Source organism: Aquarana catesbeiana, linkage group LG02 (assembly GCF_042186555.1).
Source record: "Aquarana catesbeiana isolate 2022-GZ linkage group LG02, ASM4218655v1, whole genome shotgun sequence".
NCBI classification, from domain to species: Eukaryota; Metazoa; Chordata; class Amphibia; order Anura; family Ranidae; genus Aquarana; species Aquarana catesbeiana.
Window position 1 is genome coordinate 60,784,964 of NC_133325.1, and position 12,200 is coordinate 60,797,163.

General features: G+C 44.9%; 1 protein-coding gene across 4 annotated transcripts in view; it reads left to right on the plus strand.

Moving 5' to 3' along the window:
• LOC141126913 (N-acetylated-alpha-linked acidic dipeptidase 2-like) overlaps positions 1-12,200 on the plus strand; it is a 160,632-nt gene that overhangs the window by 18,622 nt on the left and 129,810 nt on the right. Inside the window, exon 1 of one of the 4 annotated variants that reach the window (XM_073612971.1) lies at positions 6,230-6,396. The exons of the other annotated variants lie outside the window; for them this stretch is intronic. Within the exon in view, the coding sequence (XP_073469072.1) occupies positions 6,377-6,396 (20 nt within the window). The 5' untranslated portion in view covers positions 6,230-6,376. Of the gene's footprint in view, positions 1-6,229; positions 6,397-12,200 lie in introns of those variants that run through there. 4 annotated transcript variants of the gene reach the window in all.

Here is a 12,200-nt window from a genome sequence, read left to right on the forward strand (position 1 = left end):
CATATGTGTTTTGGGCCATTTCTTCAGGAGCTGTGCCGTAAAACCGCGGCTCCTGCGCGCATGCGCGGGAGTGATGTCATTGGGGCCCTGGCCAATCACAGCCCTGGAGCCCGCAAACAACTCCGGGAGACATGTCGCCGGTCACAGCGGTGTGCCGGGGCTGCTGCAATAGCTTTGATCTAAGGTAAGTATGCCATAATGAGCTAGTATGCGATGCATACTTGGGCCATTTCTTCAGGAGCTGTGCCGTAAAACCGCGGCTCCTGCGCGCATGCGCGGGAGTGATGTCATTGGGGCCCTGGCCAATCACAGCGCCGGAGCCAGCAAACAACTCCGGGAGACATGTCGCCGGTCACAGCGGTGTGCCGGGGCTGCTGCAATAGCTTTGATCTAAAAAGGTAAGTATGCCATAATGAGCTAGTATGCGATGCATACTAGCTCATTATGCCTTTGTCTTGCAGGTTTTTTTTTTTTTTTTTTGTGAGTTTACAACCACTTTAAAGCATAGATTTTGTTGAATTCACAATAAGAGCACTTATGGACCTTTTTTTTTTCATTTTTTTCTTTCTGACACTTTCAGATGTGGACTTTTCTTTGAAGAGCGCTTTATATAGCAATATATTCATTTACACAGGTTGTGCACTTATTTGGATTGAGTATTTAGATCTTTATGAGTTGCGGCACCTTTACATATAAGTAAGAAGGCTTCTCCCGGTGCTTAATCCGGCATCATCAAGGGGGGGCGACTGCCGCTTCTCTCGGTGCTCACGCCGGCATCATCGGGGGGGTCGGGCGCCTGCCCGCCAGGAGGTGGCTAAATTGTATGCATTTCATGGCGGTTTTCAAAAGAGATCCTTGTAAAATACTCTAGACATGTGGATGTTGGCTGGGAATCAAGGATGGGAAGCAGTGTCTTGCACAGTGTGCCGGCCATGCTGCTGACTAGCAATGGGCAAGTCATCGGGGGCTGTCAGATTTGTCCAATCTGCAGAGAATAATCAAATTCCTGGAAAGAACCTGATTGCTTAAAGGGGTAGTCTTTTAGGAATACTTCAGATATAAAACTTGAGTAACAATCTTTTTATCAAAGTGTGCTTCTGTCATATCAGGGCTGTCATAGCGCGTCCAGTCATAGCGTGTCCAGTCACGGCGTGTTTCAGTCGGGGCGTGGTTCAGTCGCAGCAGTTAGGTCATGGCATGCTTTGGTCATAGCGGGTGAGTCATAGCGGGGGCTGTCATAGAGTGTTTCAGTTAGAGCAGTTTCTGTCATAGCGGTTCTGTCATAGCGGGTTCTGTCACAGCGGTTCTGTCATAGTGGATGCTGTCATAGCATGTTTCTGTCATAGCGGTTCTGTCATAGTGGGTGCTGTCATAGCATGTTTCTGTCATAACAGATCAGTCACAGCGGTTCTGTCTTAGCGTGTTTCTGTCATAGTGTTTTTCTGTTTCAACCCCACATCCAATCACTTTCCAAAGCTTGCCGCCTCAACCTCCGCAACATCTCTAAACTACGTCCCTTTCTAACCAGTGAAACTACAAAGCTCCTGATTCACTCCCTGGTTATCTCTCGCCTTGACTACTGCAACTCACTCCTCATTGGCTTACCTTTAAATAGACTATCCCCCCTTCAGTCCATCATGAATGCTGCTGCCAGACTCATCCACCTTACAAACCGATCAGTGTCTGCTACCCCTCTCTGCCAATCCCTCCATTGGCTGCCACTCGCCCAACTAATTAAATTCAAAATACTAACAATAAGTTTCAAAGCCATCCACAACTGTGCCCCCAGCTACATCACTAACCTAGTCTCAAAATACCAACCTAAACGCCATCTCCGTTCCTCCCAAGATCTCCTGCTCTCTAGCTCCCTCATCACCTCCTCCCATATCCGCCTCCAGGACTTCTCCCGAGCCTCGCCCATCCTCTGGAATTCCCTACCCCAATCTGTCAGACTGTCTCCAAATTTATCCACTTTTAGGCGATCCCTGAAGACTTTCCTCTTCAGAGAAGCCTATCCTGCCTCCATCTAACAACTGCATTATTTTCTCCATTAGCTCATCCCCCACAGCTATTACCCTTTTGTATAACTTGACCCTCCCTCCTAGATTGTAAGCTCTAACGAGTAGGGCCCTCTGATTCCTCCTGTATTGAATTGTATTGTACTTGTACTGTCTGCCCTAATGTTGTTGTAAAGCGCTGCGTAAACTGTCGGCGCTATATAAATCCTGTATAATAATAATAATAATAATAATAAAAAATGTCGTAGCATGTTCTGTCGTAGCATGTCGGTACCATGCAGTTACGGCATACATCAATAGCCGTTTCATCTTTGTTTGTTTCCATGTCTCATAATACCTTTCAGTCAGATTTCTTTGTATACCTGGGTTTAGTTAACTAGTGCTCACATCTCAGGATCTGTCACGTCTACAGATCCATACGGGCTGAGGTTTATTTTTAAATGTTTGTTGACCACAATCTTCTCGCCTATCCACTATCCACCACGGTCTGTGGGTATGCTAGCCCTGAGTGTTCAGTTTTTAATTACCTATCCCTGCAGGTTACTCGTGCTCACTTATTACATACACTTGGGTGGGGGGCCGTCAACAGGTTCATTCATGGGTTATGGTCTTGTCATTACTGCTTACGTCCTTATACTCAGGTAAGCACACAGGGGTGGTGTTCTCCTGTCTGGTTGTCTGTTGTCACTTTCTCTAGTTTGTGTTTCCTTGGGTTTGGGCATGCAGGGGTTCAGAGCATGGTAGGAGTTGGTCACACAGCGGAGCTTTGTCCCAGGGGTTTTCCTTTCCCGGCCACAGTCGGGATGGCGGTACGCTTCGGTTTGTTTCCAATTCCTTCCCAGCTACTCTCATCTACCAGCATGGAACATGCTCTAGGCATTATCCTTTAATGCAGATTCATGTGGGCTAAATATACTCTCCACAACCTGTTACGGTTGCAAGTCAGGATGGAGGTGTTCAAAACTCGCTCGGTCAGAGGCGGAGTGTGTCAGAACACCCCCCAGCTCCTGCTTTTCCTACATTCCTGCAGGCAAGGTCAGCATCCCCTTAGTCCACAGGTCTTATCAAGCCTTCTGGTTTAATATGTCTAAGCCAAGTAAGGTTCCTTGTCAGGGGAATCTCCCATCCCCGGTCTTCAGACAGCCCCTGCTTGAAGGATTCAGGCCTGCATGCGGGCCTCATCATTATCTTGTTGGAGTCTTTCATATGTAGTATCTTGGCTTTAGCAGACAGTCATGCTTTCATTGCCAATCAAGTTACTGGAGGCAGTAATTTCCAAGGTGCTTGGTCTGGTTGTTTACCTTCATTCTGAAGGTGATGGGTCGGCCCCCCAGGGTTGTCCAGTGGCAAGTTTCCGATATTGTTTGTTACATTTTAGCTGCCCTGTTTACCGCGGAAACATTTTCATCGAAGTACTCGTCCGTGGATTTGACCATTCGGCACTTGCTACAGTTAGGGGGTGGGGGGGTATTGGCTATCCAAGCTGATATCAACAATGCTTGAACCTACTTCCTGTAGGTTGTTGGTAGGGCAAGATAATGGTGCAGATGTCGTTTCACCACTGGGCTTACCCTTGGGTCAAAAGCAGTCCTTGCTTCGAAACCTTTGCCAAGCACTTCATTGGATCTTGGGTACCTGCAGGGGGGTCAGGGGTTAATTCATTTACTTGATTTCCTGTTGCATGGAGACCCTGGTTACCGCCCAGGGATCTGCAGTCCCTCTCAGGGTTTCTTGCTGAGCCAACGTTCCCTTGACAGCCCACAAAGTGGTAGGTCCGGGCCAAATATCATCATTATTCTGGGTTCCACTCTCAGGTCTAATCTCTTGATTGCGAGGTTGCCTGGAGAACTGCTCAGGTACGTCAGACCATTCATCTTTTGTCCAATCCCCAGCCTGTTCCAAAAAGGGGGGCTTACAGTCACTTTGGGTTTGCTGAATCATGCCATGAGACTTATTCCCCAGGATGGAATCTGGCCCTCCTTCCCCTGTTCAGGACTCAGACTCGGTTGTCAGGTTACAAGCAGAAGCACGTCCAAGTTTAAATCATGTGGGACCAGTTTCTGTGTGTCTGGTATGGTTTCTTCATGTTTAACGATGCATATTGCCACAGCGTATTGGCCTTATCCGCCAACACTATCAAACACATCCATCAGGTATCCCAGCACTTCAGACTCCTGCAAACTCCTGTCAGTTCGTCCATTTTTGCGGCTCACTCTCTCAAACTTCCCCATACCAAGTATAGACAGGCCAGGGGTTCATGGGAATTTCACAGAGCTACTTAAGCCAGAGTTCCGCAAAAAAAAAAATGAAAGTCAGCAGCTATAAATACTGCAGCTGCTGACTTTTAATATTAGGACACTTACCTGTCCAGGACACCCGCAATGTCCTCACTCGAAGCCGACTCCAGGGTGCAGGCGCCGGCATCTTCAGTAAGGGAATCATGAAGTGAAGATTTGCGGCTTCACAGCCTGATTCATGCTTGAATCACGCTGCGCGTCCTCACTGGTCCCTGCTGTCTTCTGGGACCTGTGTGTCTCCCAGAAGACAGCGGGGGGGGGGACGGAGGAGGGGCCAGACATGATGTAGATCGCCCCACTTTGCTGGAAGTGGGAGCAAATACATGTATTAGAAAGGTGCCAAATGTGACACCGGATGGGGGGAGGAACATTGATTATCAGCACAGCACCCATCAGATGTGCCCATCAGCTGCCAGTCTGTGCCCCATCAGTAATGACCATCAGTGCCCTTCAGATGCCAACCAGTAATGCCTGTCAATAGCTCCTCATCACTGCCTATCCAGTGCCACCTATCAGTGCTGCATAGCAGTGTAGCTTATCAGTGCCCATCAGTGCTGCATATCAGTGCCCATCAATTCTACATATCATTGCTGCCTCATCAGTGCAGCCTCATCAGTGCCCGTCAGTGAAGGAGAAAACAAATTTTTTTTTTTTTAATTTTGGTCATTTTTAGTTTGTTTAGCAAAAAATAAAAACCCCAGAGGTGATCAAATGCCACCAAAAGAAATCTCTATTTGTGGAAAGAAATTACCGTATTTATCGGCATATAACACGCACTTTTTTCCCCTGAAAATCAGGGGAAAATCGTGGGTGCGTGTTATAGGCCGATCCCCCCCCAATTGTGTGTGATCGGAGCGATCGCGGCAATTGCCGCGATCGGCGCCGACATACACAGCCGTGTGGAAATTCAAATACGGCGCTGAGACTGCAGGGACTCGGCGGAGCGGAGCTACACATAGCCGAGAGTCCTCGGGTTTTCTCGGCGCCGCTTACAGTCCCGCCCATAGGGCGGAACTGGGCGGGACTGTAAGCGGCGCCGAGAAAACCCGAGGACTCTCGGCTATGTGTATCAGCGCTCCGCCGAGTCCCTGCAGTCTCGGCGCCATATTTAAATTTACACAGGGCTGTGTATGACGGCAGGGATCGCGGCGATCCCACAAAGCTGCACGGGGGCAAGGCTGCACTGGGGCAAGGCTGCATGGGGGCAAGGCTGCATGGGGGCAAGGCTGCATGGGGGCAAAGCTGCACTGGGGCAAGGCTGCACTGGGGCAAGGCTGCACTGGAGAAAAGCTGCACTGACAAGGCTGCACTGGGGCAAAGCTGCACTGACAAGGCTGCAATGGACACTGGGGCAAGGCTGCACTGACACTGACAAGGCTGCAGATGGACACGATAACGCTGCATTGATGGGCATTTTAATGTAAGTTTTTCTTCCTTAAACTTTACTCCTAAAAGTTTTTTTCCTTAAAATTCCCTCCTTAACTTGGGTGCGTGTTATACGCCGGCGCGTGTTATATGCCGATAAATACGGTATATAAATAATTTAGTTTGAGTACAGTGTTGCATGACATTGTCATTCAAAGTGTGAAAGCGCTGAAAGCTGAAAATTGCACTGGGCAGGAAGGGGGGAAAGTGCCTGGTATTGAAGTGGTTAAGTAGTAGGTGGGTATGGATTATTTTTGGAGAATAGGGATAATGTTTAATGTAATACAAGCACAGGGGGTAGCAAGAGGTGTCAGGTGTCCTCCTAATTTGTACCATATCCTTAATTCTTGGGCTGTACAGTTGATTATTACATAAAGCAGACTTCATACTACCTCCGATAGAACGTTCTCACATTCGTTTTTACTACAATGAGATACTACGGGTGGAGCTGATATAATAGGACATCATGATTTAGGTGTGCCTGGGGAAGCGTGATGTCCAAACACAACCCAGCCAGGACCATCAACAATCAGTGAAGGACTGGTTAGCAGAGCCTGCCTAGTCTCCAGCAGAGAAGTAGATGTCTATAAACGAACCTGATGTGCTCTCCTCTGTTGTTGTACCTCGACCAATGCCATGGATCCAGAAGGTGAAAGGTAATGTTCCATTATGATAGTATATGGGCTTTTGTTCATACTGCTTCAAGTTAATTGTTTAATATTTTGTTTTTTGGTAAGTTTAGGATATAATATAACTATTTTTAGTGTAGTGTGTGTAAATATTAATCTCTTTCTCTCTCTCTCTCTATCTATATATATATATATATATATATATATATATATATATATATATATATATATATATATATATATATATATACACACACACACACACACACAAAAACTTCCACTCATGGTTAATGTTTGTCTGAAGCCATTTATTATCAATCAACTGTGTTTACTCTTTTTAAATCATAATGGCAACAGAAACTACCCAAATGACCCTGATCAAAAGTTTACATACCCCAGTTCTTAATATCGTGTATTGCCCCCTTTCTTTTGTGGATGAGGCTCTTTATCTTCTCAGATGGTAAAGATGCCCATTTCTCTTGGCAAAAAGCCTTCAGTTCCTGTAAATTCTTGGGCTGTCTTGCATGAACTGCACATTTGAGATCTCCCCAGAGTGGCTCAGTAATATTGAGGTCAGGAGACTGAGATGGCCACTCCAGAACCTTCACTTTATTCTGCTGTAGCCAATGACAGGTCGACTTGGCCTTGTGGTTTGGATCATTGTCATGTTGGAATGTCCAAGTACGTCCCATGCACAGCTTCCTGACTGATGAATCAAATGTTCCTCCGGTATTTTTAGATAATATACTGCATTCATCTTGCCATCAATTTTGACCAAATTTCCTGTGCCTTTGTAGCTCACACATCCTCAAAACATCAGCGATCCACCTCCCTGTTTCACAGTAGGAATGGTGTACCTACCATCATAGGCCTTGTTGACTCCTCTCCAAATGTAGCATTTATGGTTGTGACCAAAAAGCTAAATTTTGGTCTCATCACTGAAATTGACTTTGTGCCAGAAGGTTTGAGGCTTGTCTCTGTGCTGTTTGGCATATTGGAAACGGGATACTTTGTGGCATTTGTGTAGTAATGGCTTTCTTCTAGTGACTCGACCATGCAGCCCATCTTTCTTCAAGTGCCTCCTTATTGTGCATCTTGAAACAGCTACAACACATGTTTTCAGAGAGTCCTGTACTTCACCTGAAGTTATTTGTGGGTTTTTCTTTGCATCCCGAACAACTTTCCTGCCAGTTGTGGCTGAAATTTTAGTTGGTCTACCTGACCGTGGTTTGGTTTCAACAGAACCCCTCATTTTCCACTTCTTGATTAGAGTTTGAACACTGCTGACTGGCATTCTCAATTCCTTGGATATCTTTTTATATCCCTTTCCTGTTTTATACAGTTCAACTAACTTTTCCCGCAGATCCTTTGACAATTCTTTTGCTTTCCCAATGACTCAGAATCCAGAAACGTCAGTGCAGCACTGGATGAAAGATGCAAGGGTCTGTCAGGAGTCCAGAAACTCATTGACCCTTTATACACACACACTAATTACAAGCAAACAGATCACAGGTGAGGATGGTTACCTTTAATAGCCATTCAAACCCCCTTTGTGTCACTTATGTGCATGTTATGAGCCCAAAATCACCAGGGTATGTAAACTTTTGATCAGGGTCATTTGGGTAGTTTCTGTTGTGATTATAATTTAAAAAGAGTAAACACAGTTGAATGATAATAAATGGCTTCAGCCAAACACTAACCATGAATGAAAGAAATTTTTTTGTGTTATCATTCATATTCTCTGAAAAATGGGCAAGAAATCATAAATTCTGCCAGGGTATGTAAACTTATGAGCACAACTCTAATATATATATATATATATATATATATATATATATATATATATACACACACACACATACTCACCGGCCACTTTATTAGGTATACCTGTTCAAATGCTTGGTAACACAATTTGCTAATTAGCCTATCACATGGCAGGAACTTAATGCAATTAGGCATCTAGACGTGGTGAAGACGACTTGCTGAAGTTCAAACCGAGCATCAGAATGGGGAAGAAAGGGGATTTAAGTGCTTTTGAACGTGGCATGGTTGTAGGTGCCAGACGGGCTGATCTGAAGATTTCAAATACCGCTGATCTACTGGGATTTTCACGCACAACCATCTCTAAGGTTTACAGAGAATGGTCAGAAAAAAGAGCAAATATACAGTAAGCGGCGGTTTTGTGGACAAAAATGCCTTGTTGATGTCAGAGGAGAATGGGCAGACTGGTTCGAGATGATGGAAAGGCAACAGTAACCCAAATAACCACTTGTTACACCCAAAGTATGCAGAATACCATCTCTGAACACACAAGACATCGAACCTTGAGGCCGGGTTCACACTGAAGCCCGGATCGGCTCGCAGCAGGGGTCCAGTGCGTCTCCATTCACCGTTTCAGGTCCGATTTCAGTCCGAATTCGGACCTTAAACTGACCAAAAGATGCACAGGGATCCTGTGCAATTTGCACCGGAGACACCCCGGAGATGTGTGAACTGGCTCCATAGCGAGCTGGTCACAATCTTCTGACATGCGAATTGGATTGGGGGAAACCCACATCCAATTCGCAATAGTGTGAACCCAGCCTGAAGCAGATGGGCTACAGCAGCAGAAGGACACTCCTGTCAGCTAAGAACAGGAAACTGAGGCTACAAGTCTCACAGGCTCACCAAAATTGGACAATAGAAGATTGGAAAAGCGTTGCCTGGTCTGATGAGTCTCGATTTCAGCTGCGACATTCAGATGGTCGGGTCAGAATTTGGTGTAAACAACATGAAAGCATGGATCAATCCTGTCTTGTATCAACGGTTCAGGCTGGTGGTGGTGTAATGGTGTGGGGGGATATTTTCTTGGCACACTTTGGGCCCCTTAATACCAATTGAGCATCATTTAAACACCACGGCCTACCTGAGTATTGTTGCTGACCATGTCCATCCCTTTATGACTACAGTGTACCCATCTTCTGACGGCTCCTTCCAGGACAATGCACCACAGGGCTGATTTACTAAAACTGGAGAGTGCAAATTCTGGTGCAGCTGTGCATGGTAGCCAATCAGCTTCTAACTTCAGCTGCTCAATTAAGCTTTGACAATACAACTTGGAAGCTGATTCTTTTTTATGAGGAACTGCACCAGATTTTGCACTCTCCAGGTTTAGTAAATCAACCACCATGTCACAAAGCTCAAATCATCTCACCACTGGTTTCTTGAACATGACAATGAGGTCACTGGACTCCAATGGCCTCCACAGTCACCAGATCTCAATCCAATAGAGCACCTTTGGGTTGTGGTGGAACGGGAGATTCGCATCATGGATGTGCAGCCGACAAATCTACAGCAACTGTGTGATGCTATCATGTCACTATGGACCAAAACCTCTGAGGAATGTTCCCAACACCTTGGTAAATCTACGCCATGAAGAATTAAGGCAGTGCTGAAGGCAAAAGGGGGTCCAACTAGGGTTGCCACCTCACCCCTTTAAAACCAAATACATATGAGTTACACAGGTTCTGGGGCTAATTTTAATACAGGTAAGGCACTAAGTGAATTTAATTACCACTTTATTCAGCCACAGAACCTTTTTAATCAACCACTTCAGCCCCGGAAGGATTTTCCCCCTTCCTGACCAGGCCATTTTTTGCGATTCGGCACTTTAACTGACAATTGCACGGGCGTGTGACGTTGCACCCAAACAAAATTAATGGCCTTTTTTTCCCCACAAATAGACCTTTCTTTTGGTGGTATTTGATCATCTCTGTGGTTTTTATCTTTTGCGCTATAAACAAAAAAAGCGACAATTTTGAAAGAAAAAAAAAATACAGCATTTTTTTTTTTTTTTTTTACTTTTTACTATAATAAATATCTCCAAATTATAAAAAAACAAAAAACAAACTGATTTCTTTATCAGTTTAGGCCGGTATGTATTCTTCTACATATTTTCGGTAAAAAAAATTGCAATAAGCTTATATTGATTGGTTTGTGCAAAAGCTATAGCGTCTACAAATTAGGGGATAGATTTATGGCATTTTTATCTTTTTTACTAGTAATGGCGGTGATCTGTGATTTTTATGGTGACTGCGACATTGCAGCGGACACATCGGACACTGTTGACACTTTTTTTTTGGGACCATTCACATTTATACAGCGATCAGTGCTATAAAAATGCACTGATTACTGTGTAAATGTCACTGGCAGGGAAGGGGGTTAATACTAGGGGGCGACCAAGGGGTTAAATGTGTTCCCTCGTGTGTGCGTTTCTAACTGTGGGGTGATGGGACTGACTGGAGGAGGAGACAGATCGCTGTTCCTGATTAGTAGGAACAGGAGATCTGTCTCTACTCTCCTGTCAGAATGGGGATTTGTGTGTTTACATATACAAATCCCAGTTCTGGCTCTCATGCCTGCGTTTGCGGGCGGTTGGTGGACATCGCACGCGCACCTGCTATGGCTCTTAAAGGAGCCGACGTACAGGTACGGCTATTCGCACAGGAGAGGATAGGCGAAGAAATTCTGGACAGCCGCACACCGATAGAATTTTTCTTATGCCTTTATTTGTGAACCAGGATCACAAAGTATACATGACACCAAAGCAGAGTGGCACAGGAAGACAGCTGACGCGTTTCACACTTATCCCAAGTGCTTACTCATAGCTCAGGAGAGACAACCTGCCGCCGTAAATGTACAGGGTGGCTACCCTAGGTCCAACCCGGTACTACCAAGGTGTGTGTGTGTGTGTGTGTGTGTGTGTATGTGTGTGTGTGTGTGTGTATGTATGTGTGTATATATATATATATATATATATATATATATATATATATATATATATATATATATATATATATATATATATATATATTGTGTGTGGCGTGTAAATATATATCTATAGATAGATAGATAGATAGATAGATAGATAGATGTGTGGTGTGGTATGTAAATATATATATAGTTACTGAACCTAGGGGCTCATTCACACCAACCCCATTAGACTGTGTTGGGTAATGTTGCCTATTGCAGTTCCATCGCATAGACCACACCAGTTAGCACCAATGCATGCGTTGCTGTGTGCTGAAAAGAAAAGCGTGATGAATTTCTGGGCAGTATGTCAACATATGTAACACAATTGGGTAAAAAAAAAAAAGCCAAGAATGTTCTACTGTATGTGGCAAATTTGGTGACATTCACAGCCATCGTGTGCAGTGTAGATCCTCACACTTGTGGTCACGTATAAAGCCGCAGATTTCAGCTGTGTACTAGAAACCACAAGAACAGGAACACGACAATAGACGTCATACCTTCATTTACAGATAAGGTTGGTGGTTTTGTGGTTGCGCTTTTTCTTTTTTTCCCCATGAAGCTGTCTGTTGGGATGACCATCCAGATCAACAATATTTAATACAAGATGTTTAGTGTGACCACACACGGTACAATCCTAGTTAGATGTAGCATGAGGTCCAACCCAAGTCTATTCATTTTAAACCCTCATGGTCCATTCATACCATAGCGGTGGGTTAGCACAGTGCGTTCATGTAGGTTATGCCGCACATTAAAGAGGAACTGTAATCTGCTCACATAATTTGTAATAAAAACATCTTTGCCATTCTGAAGCTTCCCTCCAACCACTTTGCATATTATTTTACATATACTGTGATTCTGGACTTTCCAAATATGCTGCAGAAATCTCCCTCCACTGAGTCTGGCTGCAACCATATTAACTGTGGGTAGCTGAAGCTGCTGCCTGTTCACTTCCTGGATTTACACAGACACACAGAGGCACACCTCCAACTCTGCAGCTCTCATTGGCCCTCTTATGACTCATCCCCCCTCCCTTCCTGGCA